The sequence below is a fragment of the Myiozetetes cayanensis genome, unplaced genomic scaffold (assembly GCF_022539395.1).
Source record: "Myiozetetes cayanensis isolate MyiCay16 unplaced genomic scaffold, myiCay2020 scf2-11, whole genome shotgun sequence".
In the NCBI taxonomy this organism is placed as follows: domain Eukaryota; kingdom Metazoa; phylum Chordata; class Aves; order Passeriformes; family Tyrannidae; genus Myiozetetes; species Myiozetetes cayanensis.
Genome location: NW_026087411.1, coordinates 94723906 through 94751832, shown reverse-complemented (window position 1 = coordinate 94751832; position 27927 = coordinate 94723906). Strand labels below are relative to the sequence as shown.

Sequence of the window (27927 nt, the reverse complement as noted above, 5' to 3'; positions counted from 1 at the left end):
AAAAAATGCTATCAAACAGAAATATTCTTTAAAGAGCTTTAAAAATGTGCTGTGATCACCCACACACACTCTTTTGGATAGCTAACATTAATTGTACAGTAAGGGTTGATTTGATGTAAGAATTTTTTTTGAGAAACCTACGTTTCAGCAGAGGTCTGGAAGATCACTGGGTTACTGGGTCTCCTTCAGTAAAATTCATTCAATCCTGCTTTTAGGATTGGCAACTTTGCAGCAAGTGAACAGTGTTCAAATGGCTTGAAATGTTTCGATATAGGAAGTATTCTCTGTATATATTTTTTCCCTCTCATATCTTAAACTTTTCAAAAGTAAAGGTTTGGGGTTTTCTTTTTTCCCTGAGTATTAGCCCTTCTATTTTTGGATATGCCTACCCAAAAAATCAATAAATTTGTATTTGCCAGTATAGGTTTCTGATGTGCAGGTAAAATAGCTCACTCTTTAGAAGTTGATGCAGGAACAAAGCCACAAAGGAAAAAAAAAGCAAGATCTGTATGAAATAAAAATAAAAGTTCAGGCTAGCTGTCATCTATTCACAAGCTGTAATTGCTGTTGTTTTTAAATTTCTGTGGAGAAGTTTGAAGGTTTGATTTCTGTAGTACCAGTGTGATTATTTTACAAACATGCATTAATATCAGTTCTTGCATTGATCATAATTTGTTCATGGATCCATATCTTTCCCTGTTTCCCTGTCACTTGAGACAGACTACATCCTTTTTATTTAGCAACAAGTGACCAAAATGATCATGAGTGCCCAATGCAGTAAATTTTAAAAGGTATCTTCTGAAACGTGAAAACAGGCAAACAATACTTTCACTAGGTGTTTAAAATCAGTGTGTTTAGCAAAGTTGGTGAGTACTGGCATTATTTTTTGAATGAAACATGCTATTTCAAATTGTTAGCAGACAGGTGAAGGTACTTCAACATATGAGCATATTCAAACATCAGCACTGTGCCTGACATTATCCTTTGCTTTTTCTAAGAAAAAACACAGAATTAAGGCTATTTTGTTCAAATAGTTGCATAATGAGATGTACTTAATATGTTTTATGGAAGCTTTTTCACTGCAAATGCTTTTTAAAGTGATCTAGAAAAATGAAGACATTTTCACAGATTTCATTTATGCATATTAAGTGAAAGCTGAAGGAAAGTGGCAGATACTGAGTGTAGAGGCCAAATTGCATGCTCTGTATTTCAGACATGCAACTGTTATGTAGCTTAGGTGACTAAATTTCAAATATTGAGCGGTTTGCAGGGTCCATCTTTTGGAGAACAAAAATAAAGAAATTACTATGTAGTCACTGCTTTCATTAGTCCACCTATTTTTATTTTTTTTTTAAATGCATTAATAATTTTTTTCCAGTTTTGCTTCTCTTATAATTTCCCACTAAAGGAAAGCAGATTTGGCAGCTGCTTTTCTTAAATAATAAAATATTTTAAAATTAATAGAAAAGATAATCAACATAATTGGAGCAATAAGCATACTGCAGGACATATAAATAAAAGCAACACATCCATTATGTTTAAAACAGTATATCCAGTTCTTGAATTAATTTTAAAAATGTAGAGAAGGAGAAAGGGCCATTGAACAGAGCATACGATGTTTCACTTGTGCTTTATCTAATAAGTTTTTAAATTATATATCCAAGAGTCATAGAACTCTGTAACATAGATTACATCATATTAGTTACGCTCCATAAATTTTCCTTAATATTTTTGGCATTCTGTTATTGCCAGTGTGTTAGAAATCTCAGCCATATTTTTCTGAAAACTTTTTTTGATCTATATGTTTGGTAGTTTTCTACTTAATTTTGTGCTCTTTTGTCATTGCAGTAAGCTTATGTAGTTAATAATTTGGTTCTGGTTTTGAGGAGAAAACCTTGAATTTGTGCTGGAGTACATGAGGGAAAATCACAAGTAACTGGACATCTGTACAATAAGTTTCATGAGTGTAGTACAAATGAGACCAGATAGATGTCTCTGATGTGAATATAAAGGGAGTTAAGTGTGCACACAAAGGAAAGAATATGGGATCCACATTGCTATAAAAAAAAAATCCTAATAAATTATTCTAGAGTAGTAAGGGAAATTAGCTGGCTTTTTGTACCAATTTTAAAAAGAAAATTCTGTTAATTGATAAGAGTTTAGTATAGCACAGGGTCTGTGATTTTCTCTGAATACCACAAGCAATACTTTTTTTTCCTTTTTATATATACTTTAAAAATTCTGCCCAAGGACAGTGCAAAGGGCTGGAGTACATACAAACCCACACATCCTTGACTGAAGACACCATGGCTAAATTAAACTGAACTGCTTTTAGTTTCTTGTTATGTAATATAAAATATTCATACCCAACAATGAAAGATTTGCATGGATTGGTCCAATTCGAATTATATCTGTCATAGAATTTAATTGTCTTTGACAGATGCGCTTGAAAAATTGATAATAAAGCCTAAAAATTGTACAGGACAGTGCCAATGCCAGCAAAGCAAACAGAAAGTAGCAAAGTAGTTCTGCTTAGCAAGCTATTAATTCCTCTTAGGAGTACATTACCAAGGTACAGATAGGATAACAAGTCTGTTACTGTCAGACAAACCTCACAGTAGAGCACTTAGTGATATATAGAGAAAGCCACATAGTAATTCACAGATTTCTTTTACTGAAGGAAAGTGAGACTGCATCATAGTTACCATTAACATCTTCAGAGAAATGATAGGCAAATAATAATGCTACTGCAGTGTTTGTGGTAGCAATAATTACTTGCAATATCAGAGTCAAAGATTTAAAGGTGACCATTGCCCATCAAAAGAAATATAGAAAAAGATCCAAAGTAGAAAAATCACTTAAGGAATATGTATTTCCATGATCTCTGAGAAAAGGCATTCTTTGGCATTTGGTTCAAGTTTTAGCTGATCTATATAGTCATGTATTGTCTGTCCTCCCAGTCCTTAGCACTCTATCTGACATTTGATACAAGACCAACATTTTCTAGGTGACCTGCCATCATCAAATCCTTGGTATCTAGGGCTTGAACAGGCTTCTGCTGAAGCTGATGGCAAAACACTTACTGGCTTACTGGGATCATGATAAGGGCTATGCACCATTTAATAATAGAGGCTAGAAAATGTCAGGCTGCTTTTTGCTTGTCAGATCCAGGTACTGTTCCTGTGGGCAGAAATCTCACAACAGTTCACAAAGAGGAAGAGCACTTCCAGACCTTGTGTACTTTACCCCTGGAGAGAGGAGGGGCAAGGGCAGGCCAGGCATGTTGAGATAAATATTCCTATAGTACAGGAATATTTGGAGCCCCTGGTGGTCTAGTGGTAAGGGCGCGGCGCTGTCACCGCCGAGACCCGGGTTCGATTCCCGGTCAGGGCCACTCCCGGGCAGATGGAGCTCGTTAGCCCTTAAAGGCAACCCACCTACGTCCTAAGGACCTCGCTGCCACCGTCCAAGCTCGCTTGGCCCCGGCAGATGAACCTTAGGATTAAAGGGTGGGCTCAGTTCCGCGCACACTGTGTCTCACCTAAAAAATCCAATGCGCAGGCTGGAAGGTGTAAAGACCTTCCCCAGATCTTCGCTCGCGAAGACTGGCCATTATTATTATTATTATTATTATTACAGGAATATTTATGGCATGGCTGGTGACTCCGTGGCTTGGGGGAGCCAGGTACCGTGCTCTGCAGGCTGTGCTACCGAGGAGCAGCCTGCCTGCCTGTAGCATCACGTAGCGCTCTCTGCCAGGACTCCGCTATGGTCCTGCACTTCGAATGCCAAGGATCTAAAAGGAAAGCAGGTGTTGGCGATCAGATGTTACTTTAGCACACGTCCACAGACACTCCCTCACTGTGGCTGCTCCTCCACATGATGACAAGGAAACCCAAACGGAGCTAATTCATCTCCTACAGAAATTTTACTGTGGGGTTGGAGTGGGAAGTGAGCTCGGCATTGCTTTGAGAAGTGGGCACAGTTCAGATGTTCTTGTTTTTGAGGCAATCAGGCACCTAGGAGGTTCTTATTCTTAGAAAGCTATCCTTTGTCCTGGTGCTTTTAGAGATGAGGCCTGGGTTAAACTCCCCCAAACCTCACATCCCTCACCATTCACGTCAGCTTTATAGCTAGGACAGTGCACAAAACTCAGAGGCTATTCTATACATTTCTCCAGAAATTATTTTTTAATCCCATTTTTTTTCCATCTGTTTTTAGTCCTATAAGTTTTATCAATGGCCCTTTAAGTGGGATATTGTCATTTGGACAATTATTCTTGTATCCCTTCCCCCTGCCTGACTGCTGAGAGCAGCAGGAAAGAACTGAAAGAAACTAAAGAAATTAAAGGCGTATTTTTTCTGTTCACTTGGTGTGTTTGACAGCATTTTGTATCTATTCACCCTCATTGTTTCCTCAGTGCAATCATTTGGCCTCTTCCCATTTGTCCAGGCATAGTAGCAGCTGAAAGGAGAAAACATCTTAAGCCAAGAGGAATAATACTGGAGTGTCATGAAGATTGGCAGGCTAAATAGCTAAATGTCATGGGGACTCTCGATTTTATTGATTATGTGGAATCAATGGTATCTTCCTCATAAATGTGTAGTCCATATACATTTTCATAGACTTAGTAAAGGCTTAAATTATACCTTACAATTAGACAATTAATTTGTGCTGTTGCTCTGAACTGCCATCTAAGCATTTATCTCCTCCATATTTTAACTTAAGTTGTGGCACCATTTCATTATTCCTTTAGCAGATCCATCTGAAGAGGTTCACATCTTGCCCACAGACACTTTTTCCTTCCCACTCTCTGCATGAAGTGCACTCGGTTGTGCTGACTTGGCTCTTTCTGTGGCCACAGTCCAAACCACAGCTTTGACAAGATATTCTTTTTCAAAAACATGCAGAGACAAGCTGAACAGGCCTTTTTTATGAATTATTTTCTTTTGTCTGTGTGTGTAGTGCTACTTTCTTTGCATATCCCGTTTCACAGTACCATTTTAAGCCACACTAGATGACAGTTAGGTTGATCTAGGAAAAGATCTGGAACTAGGAGTAAGACTAACTTCCAGTAAGAACCTCTTAAATCAGATGTACAGCCAAAGAAATATTAACAAGCTTGATAAGCTTACCTGATCTAAAGGTTGGATTCCTAACATGGATTGAATTCATAAGCAGTTATCTCTTGTGAGAACTATCTGCAAGATTTCTGCAACCAATTTTGATACAGTATTGCTCTTTAATATTACTGCAGAACAGGATGTCTTGGTTATCAGTATGATTTCCATTTTAGCAGCACCTATAAAGCAAATGAAGGATGAGGACTTCATGGAACTAAGCACTGTTTGAGTAAGACCTTGTTTTTATAGCAGGAAGCAAAGGTGAGCCTCTGTCATTAGTGCTCACGCTGCAGATGTCCAAATGTGTTCAGTAGGGTGATGAAAGAGATAGAATCCAAGTTTGGGATGGTGAGCTAACAATATCAGCAAATCTACTTAGAATTTTTTTCTGAGATGTCGGAGGCACAGGACAGTTGTCAGCAATAGTATGTAGTACAGTTGTGCAGTCTTCTGTGTGTTCTTTGGGTTTCTTGCACAGACTCCATGGGAAGGTAGTTCCATAGCCATGCCCTAAAATCCTATTGATTTTGGTTCAGTTCACACCTTCATGGAGCTCCATGGTTTTTACTATATTCATGTCAATGCTATCATTGTGTCTCATAAGACAACATTGCCTTATAAAGAAGAGAGTAATAGTAACAGTTTGGGTGCCCTCTAGATGAAAATGAATATGAGCTTCCTCTAGGTTATAGTGTGCTCTGGGATGAAGACCCATGGGAAAAGGGAAATGCTTTCTAGTCTAGGAAACTCCTTTTCCTGGGACTGGGCACATCATCTCAGCCTTTGATGTTTGGTGTCCTTCCAGGCTTGTTGTAGTAACAGTTTAGTGGATCCCTTATGTGCATATTGTGTAATGAATGCCTCCTTATCATTCTCATGCATCCCAGATAGAATTCCCCAGATTTCCTATCTAGACACTTCCTGCTTTGTATTAAACCCCTTGTGTCTGATCTGAGCGTGAAGGTTTATTGATACATCTATGCCTCAGTGAGCAAGAACAGATATATATTTATTATAATCTTTAGATTCACTTCCAATTTCTCTTGTTCTCCTAGGATCTCACGTCTCCTGTACCTGGTCTCACCCAGGAATGCTCTAATGTGTGAGCACAGACAGGCATTTGTTTGTACACACACACAGACATACACGCACATGCAGAGACACATACTTTCTGCTAGCCAGAAGAGCAGTGCTGAGACACTGCCAGATAGCACAGTTATAGCAGATTCTGACGTTGCAAACACTATAATATTTTGCAGATATTTCATTCTACTACTTCCTGGTCTGCAGAGGCTTCAAAAACAGTCTAGCTAGCTTGTTGGATTTTTTTCTCTCTTGTGGTATGGGAGTACTGCATTACACAACGCTCTTATCACTGATGAACTGGCCATTCATCAAAGACCTTGACTTAAGAACTCCTTAACACATTGTACTCTTAGTTTCATTTTAGTTTTGAAGCACTGAGAAAGCCAACTAGCCTGAAAGGTGCCACATGAACCCTACTGCATTGAGCATGAGAAGGAAAGAGGAGAAATCATATCCACAAGTAGCACAGGGACCTGGAAATGAGCTCAGAGGTTTAAAATTGTATTTCAAAAGAATATTGCTCCAATGGTAATTTAATGGCACAACTTCTATTTTACTGATTTCAGTTTTAAATTCTAGTAACAGATATGAGGCGATCAACTGCTATTATTTTTTTTCATATAGCACTGCCTATTTTCTGAATACAATATGAGTATTTTTTCCCTGTCCCCCCAGGGTAAATTTTTTTTTTCTTTACTAGAGTTTTCACTCATGTTAAGTTGTCATAACAAGTCAGTTTAACTGTCTGTGTTCAAATGACTTACTCTGAAAATGAAAGAGGCCACATTTGAATTTCCAGGTAGCATGCCATTAGGAATCCAATTTTGGGGTATTCACTAGGTTGTGAAAATGTGAGATTTCCATGGAATTTCATGCTGGGGGACTGCACAGTTCCTGATCATGTGTGTATGGTACCTGCGCCCCTGCTCCAAGGGAATTCAGACAGACCTGATGTGCTTGAAATTTTTTCAGAGATCTTGAAATCTGCGAACAGATCAAAACAGTATTGGACATTGAATAATAGAGATTCCTCTAAATAAATAAATAAATAAAAATAATGTTTGTATGGTTAAATTTAAGTGGTCTTATTCACACAGCTGTGATGTGTCACGAACAGAAAAATAACAATTGAGAACAGGACTCCAAGCTACTGTTTCCAGCACAGAAGGGGACACTGATTACTGTGCTAGCAGCTGTTCTCTTTAAATGAAGGACACTTTTACAGGCAAGTCGTATAGAATAGGAGAGGAATAAAATAAAAATATGCCCAAGTAAAGGGAAGAAGGGATCTACCAGACCTTTCCTAAACCTACAATATCAGTAGATTCAGACATCCAACTGAATATTGTACAGGTTCGTTTCAAAATGAAGTTTCTGTAATGTTCATTTCCTTTTTAGCAAAAGTTTATAGTAGTATATAGTATTAGTAATATAAATACCCCAAGTCAATGTGGCATTTGCTAGTGGGCAAAATTGGATGTAAGATTACTCTGATGTCCACCTAGAAGACACAAATGTGGTTCTTTCTACTTAACACATTGCCACCTAAAACTACAGCCTTGGCTCCTACTGCCTTATGAAAAGTATCTATTAAAAATTATATTCATACTGTTATAGAGTAAACTAAGAAGCCAGGAGAATCTTTTAGCTTTTTTTCAAAAGTTCAAAACCAGGGTACACTCAACATTAATGATGCTCAATGAAAGTTTTAAAATACATGCTCTAGAATTGGCTTGGTTTTCCTCACACATTTTATGCATCAAAAGGGACCTAGACAAATCAGAATTATAGCAATCTTGCATCAGCTGGAGACTTTTTCTGAAGACTTTTTTATAGCTTTCTTTTCTCTCTGTTAAAACAAGAATAAACCAAAAAGTGGTGTTTCACTTGTAATGGCAACATTAAATGAAAAAATAGCTTAGTGTATTGCAAAAATAAAAGATATTGGACAGATCTATTGTGGTAATAAGATATGAGTAGCATATGCTGTTGAGGGCGGAAAAAAAAAGTAAGCTCCTTGCCCAAGAAGTAAGCATAAATCTTAATTGAGAGGTGGAAGATCCTTATTTTCAGCAAGATGACATTGATTCATGTAGATTAATAAGAATATGTTTATATATCATCTTGTAAAATCTGAGATCTGGTCTGGTGGAGGGGTTAGTGACTTAGCATTTATATGAAGCAGATTATCTTTTGAATTGCTAAGACATTAGTTTAAGTTATTCCAAGTTTACATTGCTGTAACTAAACCTTAGTCTGGAGAGTTGATTTGATTTTCTTGCATTAACTTGGACTAAATTGCTTATTCGCACAAAATGGCCTGTTTGCCGCATACTGTGCTCATGGAGTTCTTTCACTTGCTACTGATGTACTACAGGGTAAAACATGCCTCTTCCAATACCAGAAAAAGTCGTCTAGGCAAAAGGTTGGAACGTATTTCTCTAGACTAGTATAAAAATCTTGCTATATAACCTTGACTGGAGCCTGAAGAATTTCAAGGAGCAGTGTATTCTCCACCAATCTCTTTAATAATTCTTTTGAATATTGTTGTTATAGATAAACATTCTTCTGTTAACCTCTAACGTAACTTTAGTTATAATTACAAACCTCTACAACTGTGATTTGTTTTTGTATTGATGACTTAAAGCAGTACTTTTTATTTAATTAACAAAATATTTGATGTGACGCTGACTTTATCTCCAGAAGAATGTGTATTTCTGATTTTAGTCATTGTGGCGGGTTGACATTAGCAAGCTGCCAGACCCCCACCAGCCACTCTCTGATTCCCTCTGTGAAGCTGTTTATGGGATGAGATAAAGACAGGGAGGTCACTTACCAGTTGCCAACATGGGCAAAACCAACTCAACTTGGGGAAATTAACTTAATTTATTGCCAATTAAAAAAGGTTTGGATAGTGAGAAACAAGGAGAAATAGAAGCAACACCTTCCTCCGGACCTCTCCTTCTTCCCAGGCTCTACTTCATATAGAATATATATATGAATATATAGAATATATATATGAATATATAAAGTAGATATATATACCTGACTTCTTGGCTTCCCTCACCCCAGGTGATGGGGAATGGGGATTGATGTCCATCTATAAGAGCTGCTCTCTACCACTCCTTCTTCTCAAGCATCTTCTCTGATGTGTGAGTCCTTCCACAGGCTGCAGCCCTTCATGATGGACTTGCTTGTGTGTGGGGTCTTAACAGGCTGCATGTGGCTGCTCCACCATGGAGGCTGCTCTACCACGGTCCTCTCTATGGGCTGCAGGGGAATCTTTGGTGCCTGGACTACCTCCTCCTTCTCTCTCTGCTCTCACCTTGGTGGTCACAGGGTTGGTTTGGGGATATTTTTTGCAGGTTTGTCTCACTTATTTTTTCCTCACAATCTTTTATTCAGTGTTTTTGCCCTTTCTTGCACACACTTTCCCTGAGGCATCCCCACCTTGACTCAGCCATGCCCTGTGGTGAGTGGGTCGGAGCCATCTGGAATTGTCTGTGTCTTGACATTGGGAAGCTCTGACCTCTCTTTATGGAGCCCTCTCTCAGCCCCCACTGTTGATGTCTGGACACCGGCATCCTGTACCTTGCTTTTTTCTTTAAAAATGTTTAAAATTAAAAGTTTTTAATATATTTGATTATCACAGTATGGAACAGCAGTTTACAGAGCCCTAGGATGTGTTGTAGGTGTGGGGTGTAGAAGAACCATAAGAAAATTCAATCATGTAAGTTTTTCAGCAGTGGCATCCTGCCTTTTCTCATGAGAGAGAGGGAGTGTAGGGCAGGCCTGCCTGAAAAACAACACCTTGATGTGAAATTTCAAAGTTGTCCTGAGTTTCTTCTAATTAAAACCTGATCTATTTTATTCTGTCACCTTTGAAGATTTTATTGCACTTACTTTTAAAAGTGTCAATGAAAATTTCCAGGGGAGGAAACTCAGTTTCTCATGAAGTATTCCAAAATAGCTATATTTTGATAAATTTCATAGTGTTTCAGTTACTAAAATGCTTTTTAAAGTATTATCCTTATTCTAGAGAAACATCCTCCAGTTTTACATTGGGGATCAACTATTTCAAAAACTTTTAAATATGAGGAAAAATATATTTGCAGAGGCAATAAGATTCATGCCTTCTTTTTGTCTGTTGTTGATATGGTCCAGTCCATGAGAGGTTGTATGGCACCTAGCACAGCCAAAAATCAGAGCAAATGTGCATCAGAGCAGCCTGTGTGTCTCTGCTCTCATCTCAGCCTACAAAGAGGGGATGGGACTCTTCCCTTACTGATAGAGATGGGGCCAGCCCCTGTTGCTCACAGGGAACACTTCAGATTGAGGAGAAAAGCCTTGCTGGCAGGCAGCTGGTCTGGCTGCTTTCATGACACTGCACTGCATCCTATCCTCCAGGAACAACCCTTTTGAAGGGGTCACCAGGCAGCACATCTCCTTTGCAAGTGGAGGTTTGATCACGTCCTTGGATGTGGGTTGCTCCTCGACCTATTGGTGCAGATTTTGTTCCAGATCACTCTGACTGAAACTCAGTAACAATGCTGAGTTCCTTCCTGCGCAGTGCAGACACAGAGAACAAATGGGTTCACGTCTTCAAAAAGGTCCCATGGCAATGGTAGAACTATGCAGTTGCATGTTTTTTAGGTGTCTGCTGGCAGTGACACCTGTGTAAATCCACAAAAGCCTATAGATACATGAAAATGAACAGTGGGCTTATTTAAACTATGATTTTTATGAAACCAAGCCCAAAGTAAGTATCCAAGAAAATGGTATAATTCCAAAAGAAAGTTAGACACCAAGAAAAAATGCAATTCTGCTATCTTGGGACTGTCCTGATGACAGTAATGTAGACCACGTGCAAGTGATACGTATCGTCTCTGAGCTTGTAATGCAGTTAAACTATTTGAATACACTCATACAGGACACAGTACAGTGTGCTCATCCTTCTTAGCAGGCATAACAATGTGCCTTCTAAAGAAGCCATCACCATGCTGTTCATGGTGATTCATTCTGCTGTGGCACTGAACTGCAAGGTGGAGATGTAAAATATATAGTGCTTATTTTCAGTAAATGCCTTTTCTTTGTACAAATCTTGATTTATCTATCTAGCACTCTTTTTATTATTGCTACTAACAAATTCTTCTAAGAAATCTCTGATTTTGCTGCATATCTGTCATGCAGTTTCAGTGGGACTGACCCTGTGTCTTAATGCGACTTATTGTTTTTTTAAATGTGCCTTTTATCAAGCATAGCTCCAATACTTACTAGTGTGAAGAGATAATAATGAGGAATACAAGTGAAGAAGGCCTGCACTGTGGTGCAGTGATGGCAGGAGATCAAGATGTTGGAGAGCTGTGGTCCACGCTAAAGGAACCTCTGCCTTAAGCAATTCTACCTGTGGAATAGCAGTACTGATTTAGAGCCAAACATTTATTGATGGATTGATTGGCTGATCTTATTCATTAGGCTTCAGGCTTCAGGCTTGGTCAAAAGCCCTCAAATTACCATGGATTGCCTTTTATTTATTTGATGTAATAATATTCATTTAGCCAGAATACTGCAAATGAAGGAGGAAGATGTTAAGAAAAGTAGCTCCTGAAGGTAGACTAATAGCTTGTATACAGACAATTAAACTTACAAGAAGATGCACATGGTGCAGACTTACTCTTGCCAAAGTTTGACAAGCAGGCATTTCCAGATTCTGGACAAAAATGTTGCACCACGCTGTGTCAATCTGTCTGTGCCTAAGGCTGACTGTCTCTTGGATGCATGGTTATTCTTTAATATCAGGAGCTTTACTCAGGCAGAATTACTGTGCAACATATTGTGCATCACTGTGTCTTGCTCCAAGTGCTTAGGGATAAATGCAACTCTGGCAGGAAAATTACTGTGTTCCTTTTCTGCTTTATTTTATTTTAATTATGGAAAGTAGTAAAGTTGTTCAAAGCAGCTTGCATTAAATATACAAAACGCAAACCCACAAACAAACTCACTTAAATATGCTCATAATCAATATGTTATATGCCAAAGTGATAAAATAACTGAAGGAAGAATATTGCACTATGTTGTCCTGGATGGGTTTAAGAAATATATTGTAAAACTTTTATATTTACAAAATCATCTCTCCTTCTAAGTAAAAAGTGTTGCCTGAAAATTTTAGGAAAGCCCATGAACTTGCAATATTTATCTAAACTCACTGAGCCCTTGATGTTATCCATTGATGAAAATATATGCACATATATGTGTATCTATGTATATGTATACGTATATATAGGAACAACCTAATGTGAACCTGTTGGACACTACAGCAACCTGCCTCATCCAGGCACATCTCTGAAGTGAGGAAAAATCATTATCCTTATTTTGAGAATTAAACAGAGGCTCTGTCACTTCCCTCATGTCCCTTAAGAGGCTTTCGGCAAAGTATGAAATTAAACCCATTATTCATCAGTCTTGCACTACAGCATAACTACTGACCTGAGTGATGCACACACTGTGGTATTCTTCAGTCTTTCATAAAAGTTATTCACCATTTTTTCCCCACATCTGATAACTTTGTGTGACAAAATTCTATGATGGCCAGCATGGCCAATACGTTTTCTCTAGTAATTGTGCTAAAACTTCATATTTCCTATGCTGACTGAGGCAACCTTGGTTACCCAAATAAATTGAATCTCTGTAACATATGGGTGCATCTGTGGGAACAGAAGATCTGGCAGAAATCTTTGACCTCACTGTTCCTAGAGCTGCGATCAGGAAAATTCATGTGTGACCCTGCTGCAATATGTCCAACATAGTCCTGGGACCAACCAAGTTGTTAGGATTATGGACGTCTGCTACGTAGACCTGAACTATTTAGGTCTGGGGATAGATTTGTCTCTTAGCTGAGCTAGTGAATGTATGTGTGGGTCTTTTCTGGTTTGTCCAGTGTGCAAGACATTTTCATACATGCAAGTAAGCGTAGCACATTGATTCATTTCTGCAAACTCAGTGTGTGTTACTAATGTAAAAATCATGATGAAGTTCCAGCACTGCCAGATACAGATATGTGGTTTTGATGCAATTGTTCTAATGTCAAAGAACACCCCTATAAACTCTGATAGAATAAAGCATTTAGTCAGAAGGTTTGGATAGCCTCCTATAAAGTATCATACTTAGTAAAAATAAGTGTCAGTGTCAAGCATGCTTCACGGATAATAAAGACTTTAGCGGGTAAGGTATAACTAATTTTGTCATAAAATATGTCAACACCATTCCATCTAATTTAGTTTAGAATTGCAGTAATACATGATCACAGGGTACACATCAGCAAATGTGTATCAGGTGTTGTGGTTCACTCTTCTTTCTGAGTGTTATTTCTTAATGACCCTTAAGTAGCACAAATAGTGAAAAATGTCAGTCATTTCCCTTTCTCATTGCCTTCTCTGGGAAATGGATAAGGAATACAGGAAAGGGGAAAAGAGACTTCAGACTGTTGTATCCTTTCCTCATTTTACATCGAGTGTCTTTAAGGAATCAGGAGACACAAAGTTATGATCACAGTGAAGGATGCAAAGCTGGAGTACTTGAGATCACCCAACCCTTTTGTCTTTTCCTTCAGACATAACAAAGAAGAGCTTAAGAGATTCCCTAAAGGAGTAGCCTAGCATTATGTCCTTCAGAAAAAAACATGCTTTTGTTGGTAACTCTTTTTCCTAAGGTAAATGTTACTTGTGTGAGAAATGGGCTTAACATCACTAAAACTGATGATGTGGACAAGAATGGCACACAAAAGCAAAGGTATATGATGATGTTAATGTTTATCCAAAATCCAGAAGTCAATTGCAGGGCCATTGTATTAGTCCACATAAGAGCAAAAATAGTAAAAAACAATAGCAATGTTAACTATTTTTCATCATCTTCTGCATCTCTTTTAAAATATTTTTCTTTTTTACATTTGTACCAATCAGTTTTAACTTTTTCTGGAGACCCTGCTCAGGCAGCAGTTTGTGGTAAGTGTCTGAGTACAAGTTCACTGCTTTCAATTCTGCTGCACAGATTAGAGAACCTTTAGTGTAAATGAGTGCATATCAGCTCACACTTCTCTGAATTTCCATCTTTTCACAAATGCTAAAAGGCACAGGTGGACATAAACAGGTAATAATCACTCAGTGCCATTTTTCTGTTTTGTATTAATTTTGACAATTGACTGGAGGATGCTGTGCTTTGTTAATTAAAGAATTGCTTCTGATCTTAGATGCATCTTGATGCAAGTCTTTGAGAGCTAGAGAATGAGTCTGTATCCTCTGTTAGAGCTCTAATACTTAGTTTACAGTATGTCCTCTGAATATTTTTACTAACATGGGTGCTCTGTACAGAACTTGGTTATGTGTGACATGCACACTAAAAAGCCCCAGAATAACTCTTTTCACTTTAACTTTCTCTTTCCTTCCCACTCACTGATACATCTTTTTAGAACTGGTAATTCTTGTTTGCAGCTGGGAAATCTCATCGTTTTCATCAATTTCCTTAATCCTTGTCTTCCTTAAAGTGCCTAGTTGTTCTGGAAAGGTTGGACATCATTATGGCATCATGGCATGCAATGTCACCAGGAAAAGACCTGATTATTCTGAAAGACCTTTGCTCTTTTGGTGTCTGATGTGCACTGTCTTGATTCAGCCCTCAGAGAGGCTCCTAAAACTGCAAGAACCTCAAGCCAAAAGTTAACAGCAGTTCTCAACTTCAGTTCCCTTGTTTAGCACAAGCAGGAATGTATATCCCTAGTCTGTACCCTGGGCCATGAAGGCATCATGACAGACTGTCTGCTCTTTTGTGGAAATGGACAAGAAACAACTTGATGGGGAAACTGAAAACTGATAATTTCCCCAGCATTTTTGTTTCAGTAGAAAAGGAGATAGAGTTATCTCCAGCACTGGGGAGCTCCATGGATAAGGAATATCTGCCTTTTGGAGAGGAGATGACAGGTCTGGGGTCAGTTCTGTGGGCAGACTGTCCCTGAGGCTTCAGTAGCCAGTTCAGGACAGAAAATTGGGGAACAGCAACCCATCCTGTGGAGTACCAGCTAGCACAGGTCTCTTGGTTGCATATGAAAGAACCCTCTGCCTATAGCTTCAGGTCTGGCATATGGAGATGAGCCTTTTTTAATCCATCCTGTGTGTGGGTTCAACTTCTTAAAAATAGTTGCTGCAGCTGCACGCTGTGAGTCTCTGTTCATTTGAAGTAGGAGGGCTGCTGAGCAGGTTTAGAGCAGTGTCTTATTGAAGCTAAGTCTCCCAATTGCCTTTAATTCTCCTGGGGACACCTTTTGCAGAGGCCAGGACGCGGTTCTGCATATGAGCCAACATTCATATGAATGCATAAACACTGTTTCCTAAGCAAGTGTGAAAATGGTACCAAGAATTAACAGCACATTGAATAGAGCTTTCAATTATTCATTGAGACCCTACTTCTTTATATACCTACTCTTTGGTATTATAGTTAGAAGTGTAACAATGTGTTTTCTACAGATTTTATGGATTAGAAAATCATAGGATTAGCCAGTCCACAAGTTAATCCTGATGTATGTTAAGTAATTAATCAGAAAACCGGATGCTTCCTATATGGGAAATGAATAATTAATTTTGTTTTCCTGGTTAAAAAAATCCCTCAGGTGCTTTTCTGTTTTCTGCTGAAGCTGAAATTTTTAGTCCTCTGACAATGTCTTACACCCTCCAATATGTCTTGTTTCTATGGAGACACCAATGAACTGCAGCTTGCATTCTTCTGCATACAAGGTTGCTTCAGAATTTTCCCAGTGCTTCACTCTCTTCTTTTTTAATTAGAAATTAATCAATAGGTTCGGTACTCTGGTCTCACACACTCACGTATACACGCACAGGCACATATGATCCCTGTGACTGTGAGCCAGCCTGTAAGCACAGTGTATGCTTTCAAAGTTTTAATTTAGAGAACAGCACATTGTATATTGAGGCTTATAATACTAGAATGGCAGTGTGGGAAGATAGATATCTTGTATGCAGTAGATGAGATGGGAGGATTTTATGATACTTCATGCTTTTTAAAAATAGGAGGGATGTGTGGAATTCTGGCATGGACTTAAAACATGTTGGGTTCTTTGAATTCTGTGTTCTTAATATTATCTGAGTTATGGTTTGGCCCCATTTTCTGCCCCTCCCCTCATAACTTTTATGTGAAATTTTGTCCCCTATCCCTTCCACTCCAAATGGAAGGTTCTATAATCTAATTATCTGAGCCATATTGTTCCTCCCCCTATGAGCACAAGGCTTCCCCTTCAGGACAGTGGCAAGTAAACACTTGTGTGGCAGAACAAAATATGTTAGCAAACAGCGTAAGAAAGAAATTATGTAAATTACTTTGTTTATTAATTTAAAATGTACTATGAAGTAAACAGTATTATTAATTATCAAGAACCAGTGAGACTGAAATGGTGCCAGACTGGAACTTGTATGCCACTGTTAGTGAGCCCTTTGAAGTTAATAATAAGCCTTTTCTTCCTGCAAGGTAGTTTAATTTATTTTCCACTGGTAAAATTCAACAGGTAAAATCGAATGAGGCTGTGCTGGTGCCCTGAGTTTTTTTTATTATTATCTCATATGATACTGAAATAAAATACCCAGTAACAATTCAAAATAGCAGTCACAGAGGCCTCATAACAGATAAATGTTTGTGTAAACCACCCAGTGATGGCAACAGATTACATCTGATGCTCAGTTTAAGTGCTGAGATGTATCCTGGGTGACTTTTTTCTCATTTTTTCTTTGTGCTACACAGCAGAGTGTCTCCTCTTGCTGTCTCATATGATCATTGTGGTCTCCTCTAGCCAAAGAATATTTTTTTGGCTTCCATTTTTTTTAAAACTACTTATGGACTTCTGAAGTTAATAGTAGTTCTTAATTCTACTTAAGCAGCTAGTAATCCAGTTAAAAATAAAGACTTTAAGGATACACCCTTGACTAGTATTTCTTTTCAATATGTTTGTATTTATGCAAATACATGCATACATACAGATATATGTATTTTTGCATTTTGTGACCATTTTTATCATCAAACCAAAAAGTGGAAAATACAGTTAAGATTTTTTATGAAAGATTTCAGAAAGAGTACTTAGTTTGAAGTCTATGAACATTTATTGCACTCTCAATTTATTTCAACTATTCAGTATTTTTTGTTAACAGACAGAAAATAAGGTTTAACCTCTAAAAGGACTAAAGCATTACTGCTTTCTCAAGGATAATAATTGTAGCTATGCAAGCTAGCACATAACGGTTAAATATATCCTTGCTTTTGACAGAAGCTAGTGGAGTTGGAACAGGGATGAACATAGCTTATTAAATATAGCTCTTATGAAGACTGCTCTATAATTACTGTGACTTTTCTTTGTATCATTATGATCACAGGCTGATGAAAACAATGAATTGAGGCTTTCAGGAGGCCAAGAACTATTCAGCCATATAAAAAAAGATCATAGCTATAGTAACAACCCTGTTACTTTTCTTTGAGTAGTCTTTGTAAATAATACACTGTAAAGGTTAAATAGGTTCTTTCACTGAAGCTCCTTCTTCCACTGATAAAGAGTTAAAAACTTAGAGGAGAATGCTCCAAGGAGGATCAAAAATGCTTCATTCCCTGAAATTTCATATATATCCATGAGCAAAATTTTTTATATCCTTTTTAATTGATGCAACTTTTTAGTGTATAAAAAGATATCTGCTGAAATTTTGAATGTCTGGAAGTGTTTTCTGAGATGAAAACCTCAGAATGAAGTGACCTATATATCCAAAATATTATGAGTACAAAAATGCCCAATTGTCCTTTGCTCTCAGCTCTGACACTTCTCAGATCCAAAATAGTTCTGGGGATCTGAATTCAAATATTTTCCACCTTTTCTAAACCATGAGAGATTTCCATGCTTTTCGTCCCTGAAAGAAGAACAAATAGCAAGGGTATATTCTTTTGGTCTGGATTATATCATGTTCTTCCCAGGTCTGTGTTGATACAACTGGGGAGGCAGCAGACCTCAATGTAGCTCCTCTGTGTAATGAACTTGAGCTTTTCAGTGAAGACCTTGGTCAGTGCTAAAGTCCACTGTCTTCAGGAGTGCCCTTGCTTGTGAAGCTTTCCCCATTGTGTATTTACTGATAATTAATTTTTTAGAGGGTGGAATTTTGACACTTAAAAATTCAGCTGCTAGTGTCTTCTTAGCAATGAAGATTAATAATTTTCTTATTTTTAAATTTCATAAGGCAATTTAGGTTCACGAAAACCATGCAGTATTTATTCCAGACTTTCAGTATGAAGCAAATAAGAATCAGTAGTTTCAAAGATGAAGTTAGGGGTTAAGAATCGTTGGTATTCACTACTGTGCTTGCAGAGCTGGAAGCAGATAGGGCCAGGCACGTCTGAGATCAGGGATGGGTATGCTGCCTTTTCAAGCAACCACTTGACAACTCCTTCTGCGAACCAAGCCAGCTTTGTATTAAGGATATAAGGTCCGTTGCCTTGGCTACATGTACTGAAAGACTTATCTGAAGGCTCACATTCCTGATGGTTGTTATATCCCTTCTCATTTCTGGCCTAATTTATTCTCAGTTAGTGTGTTTGCAGGTCACCAGTAACTATATAGGTAAAATAGGTCTTTTTCTTCTCTGTTTATGTTTTTTTGATGTCTAACAGACAGACACCTCTTGTGATTCCCTCAGTTATGCTGGAAGTGTATTTTGAATTTTTTGTGTCTGTGGTACATTCATATATATTCACATTATGTGTGTCTAAGTAAATAATATTATCTATTTAATATTATTTGTTTGATATCATGTACCCTTCTCCACAGCTTTAAAACAACTTAATTGCTTTAGCAATTGCATGGAGTTAATTCAACTATCTCAAATCTGCATGGGTAAACTATAGTATGAAATAGTGAGTAAGAAGAGGGAAACAAAAAAGAGAACTGTAGTAAATAGCTTAAAACCCATTCTGAAGCAAATCCAAATTTTACAGTAGGTTTGGTTTAAAGAAGAGCAAGTACATAAAGCAGTCAAAATTTTGTATGCCATGGTTTCCCAAATGACTTTCTGGTAATGCCACTGTTAAATATCAGTCAATTGAACAAATAATAACTTAGCAAAACCAATTAAAGGGAATGATTTTGGCAAATGGACTTTTAGGCTTTGCTGCAGAAACCTTGGCTGATACCCATTCCAGTATACTGCTATAATGATTGGTCTCTGTTTCAGCCTTATTTAACAGTTTCATTAATAGTATTAAAGAAAGCAAGTGAACAGCATGTTAACAAAGTCAGCAGATGATGTAAACAGCAGGAAACAGAAAATACAAGACACTTAGAGATTAGACACATGAACAAGAGAAGTTATCAATACGTCATATTCAGATTGAGAAAAATGAGAGGCTAATGCATCTGAGATAAGTTAATTCAGAACTGATTTTTTATGGCTAATACATATTAATTAAATATACAGAAATATACACATTAAATTGCACTAAAACACTGTATTTTCAGATTGAGAAAGGTCCAGTTTGTAGTCAGTATAATACCTAAAAGGGCAATACTGTCTTTGGAAGAATGTGTAGATAGACTGTGTAAAAGAGTGAACAAGTGATTGCTGAGTTTGACACGAGTGAGTGGATTGTCGGAGCAATTCACTGTTCTTCAAGCAGAGGAAATTTAAGAGAAAAGACTGAAATGTAATGACTGAGCAAAGAAGGAATGGAGAGGAAGACTACTGTAATCCACATGACTGAAATACGTGTAAGCATTTAGAGAAAATATGACTTATTTAGCATTACCACAAATTTAATATCGTCTGAGGAAAATGTTCCTTATTATTTGAAAGCAAACTCTAACTATACTAAATCAAGAATTAAAAATTATATACATACAGGCTGTAAAGCACAACCTAATGCCAACTGATGGAAACCTAAAACAGGCTGTAGGCTTCCACTCACTCGCGTATGGAAATGCCAAGTCTCAACACTCCTCACTGTGAATGCATGTTGCAGAGTTCCTGAATTGTTAGATCTAACCTATACTTTTTTTCCCCATCCCCAACAATATCCAAATTACAGGAGAGGAGACTTCCTAAGTGCTCCATTCAGCAAGCCCAATCCCACACAAGATCTAAAATATTTCCCCTTCCCCGGAGTGGTGACATGCACGCTGCAGGCAGACTGACAACTACCTCCTCCAGTTGGAACATATAATCATCAATGCCCTTCTGAGCTCATTTAAAATGTGACTAACTCGAGCCTCAGCTCATACATTGTCAAATCCCACTTGGTGAGTCTTGTTCCTGTTCCAGCTGGAGATGGGCCCACGCTGGAATTTGGGAATCTAGTTTTCACGTTCCAAAAGCGAACAAAGAGAGTCGGACTCATTTCTAGCTTTAGTTTGCTAAACTGCTGTCATGTCTGTAAGTAAAATGCTGGAACATTAGTTGTCTGGGAAAAATAAATGAATGATGATTTTAAGAGAGATGCTGAGGCTACTCAGTGCAGTAGCTTCCAGCTTTTTGGTGCTGTTCCCAGAAATGCTTCAACCACGGTGAGGAGCTCAATTCTCTAATTAAAAAAAAAAATTGTATCAAATATTTTTCAGCTTTACACTCTCAAATTAAAGCTTAAAAACCTCCAAGGAAGGAAAGGAGGCCAGATTGGAGGGGGAGGAGGTGAGAGGAAGGAAACGGGTGGAGAAAACCACTATATTCCCAAGATGCAAGGAAAGTTGAAAAGTAGAAGAAAAAATATATTAAATCAGTGTAAACTAAGAGGTAAGTTTAAGGCATTTTTTTACATTGAATGTATGTTTTGTTGGGGTATTTTAGCAATAAAATTCTGTATACTTTAAAAACATTTGAAATACATTAAAGTGAGGTAATTGCTTTTTTTTTTTTTCCAATTTCTTCTGCAATAAACTTGATCTATATTATTATTAAACCTATCAAAGGATTTGTTGTGCTGGGATTTTGCTGCTTTTCTGCTGTTGCTGGTTGAAACTGTCTATTACCTCACAAATGACCTACATGAAGTGAAGCAACATCCCATGGCAGCAGGCAGGTTGTTTTGGGGTAGAGCTCAGCTGCAAAAGTTAATTATTTATGGAGATTTAATGGGCATCATGCTCCTACTTACCCACCTCACTGCAATTCAGTAGTGTGTTGGTGTAGCTTAGGAAAAGAGCTCCTGAAATAATAGATTTTGGAATAGTTAGGAAGACAGTTGACCTTTGTTCTTAACTTGAGGTCAGAGCAGTGTCTTGCATTGTTTCTTAGTGTTGTTGCTGCTATTGCTATTTGGTGTGCTGGCTATGCAGGGTTACATAAGTTAAGTTTTAATCAGAGACCACATGCCAGCTGCTGAATAGTAAAGCCTGGTACACTTAAAAGCTCATTTATTACTGGGATGTTTGTTGCTATACTGCCAAGAGCCTGCCAGAGATGCAACAGAATAAAAACATTGGTGATTAATATGATTATGCTTGTGTTGTTAACACCATGTGATACTTTGTCACAGATTAGAAAGAAAGGGAGCAGAAATCTGGAAAAAGTAGAGGAAGGTATAAGGTGGTTCCGCATCACTGTATCAGCTGAGCAGAGCCGGGGGGCAGAGATGTACCTGTAGCCCTTAGTACTTACTGCATGTATAGACCAGGTTACTTGCAGCATTTTTATCTTTGAAGATTGGGAGCAGTGTAGGGCAAGCATGTGACAGCTGCCGAAATAGGAGAGCAAAGCTGTCAATAGTTGATGGTCAAGAACAATACACGAGATGAGGTTTGTATGGAATGCTGCTACCTTCCTGTCTGATCCATATCCAGTTTCTGCTGTGTCTGGTCCTCTCAGGTTGGAGGTCATACTGTGTTTAATAGCTTCTGATGTCTCAATTGTTCATGATTTTATCTGGTCTTGGTTTTTAACCTGTTTACATTATTGATTTCAAAAACGTTATGGAAATAGGTTCTGTAAACTAATGACATTGTCTTTGTTTTAAGCCTCCTGTTTGAGGATTTTATGGATTGCCTGAAGTGTTTCTACTGTGAAAAGTGAATGCTTATCATTGCCACCTTAATCTGTCTACTTATTGGCCAAAAAAGTGTGATCTGCTTAGATTGCTCCATGTGTCTGGTCATCCTTGTTCCTCTCTGTACATTTTCTAGCTATGCTACACATCCTAAGTGTTTCAGGTGAACATGTTAGCAGTTTGCTGCCTTCTGAAGACACGTATGTCTCATAATAATCTTCCTTGCTTATGCTCACCATTTAGCCTTCCTTAACTTTTCTAAATATATTTCTCAGAGTTGAACTGAATGCTTAAATATTTCTACAGATAGCAGTTACATAAATATATGCATGGCAGCTGTGCACTTCAAGATGAATATATTATGGATGAAGAGCTTGAATGCCACAGTATTTGTACTATTTTTATTCAGACACATCCTGAGAGTTTAGCGTCAAATGGCCTAATTCTGCTCCGACACTATAGCCAGTGAATTATCCAGAAGCTGCTACCAGACTTCATGGGATCAGGACTGGTCCTGTCTGCTAGAGAACTGAGCTTGACACTTCTTTCAGAAATCTGAATTGTTCATATTAGGAAGTGCAGTCTTTTGTAGGAGAGGAAACCTGGGAGAGAAGAAACCACAATTGTTTAGGGGATGCAGTGGTGGGACTGAGGTGAGCTAGAACATGGCTGAGCAACAGGAGCTGCGAGGAGCAGGCAGGGAGAGCTGGCTGGGAGAGCTGAAGAGCAAGGTGAATGAGAGCACAGCCCGTCAGGCAGGCAGGCAGGCAGCAGCTGCAGTTGTAAACCCCTGAAGGCAGCGGGGCTGCCACTACTTCAGTCAGATAATCTATTGTCAGAATTTCTTCGAACATCCAAAAGGCCTTGGACAGCTATGAAGGTGAATGAGAATTTGGCATCCCAAGACACCTGTGCAATTGTCAGCCTTCAGGTGACTCAACAGAAATAAAGAGCAATATAGAAATTATGTTTAAGAACAGACTGGGCAACTGATGACTCTAACAGTCTTTATTTTGTTTTGTATAGGTTAATGCAAAGCATTTTCCTCAGGCATTTGGAAACCATTGTCTATATTTTAAACAGTTTTAAATAAATAATTAATATGGCTATTTAATCATGACTCCATCACCAGGCAAAATTATCCAACCAAGGAAGTAATTTTAATTATATTCTTCCCAGTGCCTGGTATGTGTTCTTGTTCTTTCTCTTCTTTGGATGTCTTGAAATTTATAGGAATAGGCTGCCTGGAAGGTAGTTGAGTCACCATTCCTGGAGGTATTTAAAAGATGTGTAGAAGTGGCACTTAGGGACCAAAGTTAGTAACTTAGGCACCATGGTTTAGCGGTGGACTTGGCAGTGTCAGGTTTAGGGTTGGACTTTATATTAAATGACCTAAATGATTCTGTGATTCTACATATCATTCAGTTTAGGAGATAAATAATTCCAGTAGAAATCTAACAGTTGCTAGGAAGTAGCATGTCACCTGAGGAGTTTATATGAATTTTTCCTTGAAGTAGTTTAGAGAAGAAGGGGAAATAAGAAATACTGAAAACTATTTATTAACACTTAAAAATTTACAAATTATTTTTATTTTTACAGACTAGTTGTTTCTGAAGCCAAGGAAGAAGTTGCTTTAGGACAAAATTTGAGACAAGTTTTACTGAATTTCTCAACAAATGAAATTATAAGTGTTTTAAATAGAGCTTTAAATAGAACTTTCATGTATCCAAGAGAGTTTAACCATTTAGATTGACACTGACTTCCAGATTTGGGAAAACTACTGTTATTTTATGTGTTTTGGACACTCTTAACTTACCCACCATTATTGAGTGACTAATGACAAATATCTATCCTGACTTTTGTGGTCATTCGAGATGTAAGGAAAGGGAATCTTCCTCATATCTGGCGCTGTCATAAGCTCTTTTGAGCTGTACGTGGGGGGTAAAGTGATTGGCACTGTAAACTGAAGTAATGGGCAAGGGAGGGGTGGATGTGAAAGAAGCTTTACTTTTTATTTCTCTTACAACATCTGTGCTCACGTATGGTGAAGGAATCTGCTCTTGGTTTGAATCAGTGCAGCAGTATTGGTTGCCTGGAATAAGGAAGGAGCTGACTTTTGGGATAGGTTCCTTCCCCTTCCGTGTGGCTAAGCATGCTCAGGTAGGCGAGGTAGAACCGCAAACTGCTTCTGCAAAGGTTAACTGTGAAGTGCAGCATGAGAAAAATATTCCGATGGAAAACCAGCTTATTCACTATTATTTTAGGATTCTATAAATAGAATAATAAAGCAGTACTGAGACACCTTTCTGACCATGTAGTGGCCTCCAAAGTCTGTGTACCAAACTGGCCTATTTGAAACACTAGCCTCACTTTACATCACTTCAGAGTGACATTCAGTAAGCAAAGGATTATCTAAGAAAAGAAGGGAGCTGAATCTTCAGTTAATAACTATCTTTAAAAGAAAATAGGTACTGGATATTAGATTGCTATATTATTACTATATTTATTAAAAGAAATTACCTCAATTGGAAAAAAAAAAATCACGGCAACGTTTGCCCCAGAAAGTTACCCTGGGAATGCAACTATAACACCAGCTTTTGCCTAGATTAAAGTCTAAGATTCTCCAGCAAGAAATACTATGCTGTGTCAAATGTGTCTTTGAGCTCCTAGCTGTTCAGTTCTCTTCTGGGAACACAGTCATGATTTGAGCTTTTATACCAGGAGTGCGTGTTCAGCAGGTGCTTTAAGGTGGAGTTACTTCATAGAATAACAGAAATAGCTGTGTTTAGAAGGCATCCCTGGAGATATTCCAGTCAAAACCTACCTGCTAAAAGCAGGATCCAGAGTTGGTTGCCCATGACACTGTCCATGTCAGTTGGGTTTTGTGTATCACCAAGGACAGGGACTCTAAAACCTCTCTAGGGAATGGACTTCAATGTTTGATCAGTCTCACAATGAAAAAGATTTTTTCTAAGTGGAATTTTCTCACTTTCAATTTGTGCCCATTGCCTCTTGTCCTGTCAGCTGATATACTGAGAGAAGTATGACAGAGAGACAGTTATTAAATTGTAAACTGTAGAAAACTGTATTGCTTACAAAACAGAGGAACAGCTAAGAAAGAAAATTATCATTATTGCCGCTACTCTAGTCTTTAAATCTGGATCAATACTGTCTTAAAAAGAAAAAGAAAAAAACAGATGGGAATTAGTAGAAAGTAGATGGGAAATAAAATCTGAACTTGATGTTTTGTTTACCTCTCTGTGCCTGTTAAAAGAGAGGTCCAATTCTTCACTTTTGAAGTGCTCTCTGAAGAGGTTCAATGTGTCCAGGATACTCAACTGCATTCAATGCCATTCTAAACCAACTGCTTTACATGACTGAAATCAAATACTGCATAATTTTGGACTGCAGCAGTGTTTCTCCTTTGTTTCAGAATAATGTAGAGGTTAGATTGTTCAAGCAGCTTTTTCAGAGTCATAGAAATTGACTATATCACCATGCTTTGATCAGTAATATATCTTGCTGCAAGGGGGTTGAGTGCTTATTCTTTCTTGGAAGTAAGTATGGAAGTGAATATCTAGGGCAAAAGCCTTCAGGTGTTGCTCATGATGCAGGAAGTTATCCCCAACACAGTCCAGGATGATATGTAGAGCAAACTACAAAGGCAACCACAGTACATTATTTACACAACATTAATATCTATAAAGGAGTGAACATTTTGACTGTCCCCTGGTGTCCACTCATAATACATGTTTTGCTGTGGAGAATCACAATTATTATTCACAATAATAACCTCTTTCTCCATCATCTATTTCTAAAAACAGCCAACAGGTTTTTTTACCATAATTCACAGGCTCAGGTCATTCTACAGGGCTATATATAGTTCAAAGGATAAATATCCAGCATGATTTCTTTTATTTCTGTGAGCATTTTAGCAGCTGCTAGTGTTTTCATCAGAGTAGTGCTGCACATTACTTCAGATATGCGGATGGTTTTCAGCCATTATAGCAAAATCTGTGGGTTTGATTGCTGTCTGTAAGAAACTGCTTTATTTAACAGATACAATTTTTTATTATTATTTGAATAAGAATTTAAGATAATCCCGTTTACACCATGGGGTGAAGATAGATAATAGTCAATATTTATTCCAGACAACTTTATGAGCTTTGTTTAAGGTGGCGGAGGTAATAGCTACTTTTACTGTCTCTGAGAGATTTACCTCTGTCTCTCCCCAATGGCTGTGAGGTAATATTTTCAGGTTCCATTTTATGGAAATACTCAAGTTTGGTGTGAAACATTGAAACTCTCTAAGAAACCAATATTCTTGGTAGTTGCATTAACCCAAATACTCACATCACTCTACAAAACTTTCTGAATGGAGGGGTGAGATGCAAGGTGACTGAAAAAAAAAGAGGAGAAAACCCATTGAATGTTGATCCTCTCCTGATCTCAGTGTAAGGAAAGTTAGTGTTCTTCTCTCTTTGATGGCAATTTACAGTGGCAAAGATGTGTAAGGCTATTATTAGAAATCTCTGGAAACTAAAATGGTTTAAGATTTAAAGTTGAGGCACTCCCTTCCTCTGCAAGTATTGTTTTAGCTTGGTTTTTAAGGATATAAGTACTTTTTTATGTATCTCTCACTACGTTGCACAAGTTATGCTTTGTAGTTGCCTGAACATAATACTTCTGTCACTGTGCTACTGCCAGTGATTATAATAGAAGTCCTTTTCATGTATGTATTTGTCTGACTGATAAATTACTTAGATGATACAAATGAGAACCCAAGGAATTTTTTAATATTTTTATGTGTTTATCTTTGCAGGTGTACATGTATTAATGTCAGATGTATTCTGCCTCTTTCACAAACATTCTGAAAAGCTTGCTTCCTGATTGAAATCAGGAATGGTAGCAAAATGAATTTTGAGCTGTTTTACAAAACCAGTCATCTGAAATTATTGAATTAGATCAAATTATCAGAAATGAATTTTATGAATACATCTAATAAAGTATAACTTTGAATTTAATGTTTTTGTATGAGAACACATTTTTTTGAGTCTGTCGCATGAGCAACAGTTCATGATGGCTGCATCCTATAAGCTATTGCATGCTAATGTGGAAGCACTGACTCCTACTAGTATTGCAATAAAATACTAAAGGCCTGGAATTTAAATATTCTTGTGTCTAAATAAATGCTAGACTTCATGCTGAATACCAAAGTGCAGGATGGCAAGGACTATCATAACAAGGTTCATTTCTCTTGTTCATTCTGAGGTAACTTGCATTTTACTGAAACTTCTGAACTTTACCAAAGTAGATGGGTTAAGGAGAAAGACTAACAAATCAGACCATATTCTCTTCTGGATTCTCTGAGGAGTGTCTTCAGCTGACCTTCAGTTATGGTTGCCAGAACTAGATAGGTCTTTTTAATTTGTTATACAGTATGTTTTAAGTTTGTAATAGTAAAAATTTTGCTCCCCTACACCCTCAGTAGCTTTGTTTTTTTCCCAAACTGCAAAGCTAATTTTCTCTTAGGTGAATATTTTCCACTGGTTCCTTTATAAGTGGACTTTTTTAGATAAAAATGTCCACAGAAACAAAAAAGAGGTCATTCTGTCCATGAAAGAATAGAATTATCTGTGAGAGTGGGAAGCTTGAA

The 27927-nt window shown here is 37.7% G+C and overlaps 1 protein-coding gene across 25 annotated transcripts in view; it reads left to right on the top strand.

The window, feature by feature from the left end:
• Positions 1-27927, top strand: part of DLGAP2 (DLG associated protein 2) — a 448813-nt gene that overhangs the window by 131133 nt on the left and 289753 nt on the right. For 5 of the 25 annotated variants that reach the window (XM_050315347.1, XM_050315342.1, XM_050315345.1 and 2 more), the window contains exon 2: positions 20851-21022. The exons of the other annotated variants lie outside the window; for them this stretch is intronic. In XM_050315347.1, the coding sequence (XP_050171304.1) occupies positions 20851-21022 (172 nt within the window). The remainder of the gene's footprint in view (positions 1-20850; positions 21023-27927) is intronic. 25 annotated transcript variants of the gene reach the window in all.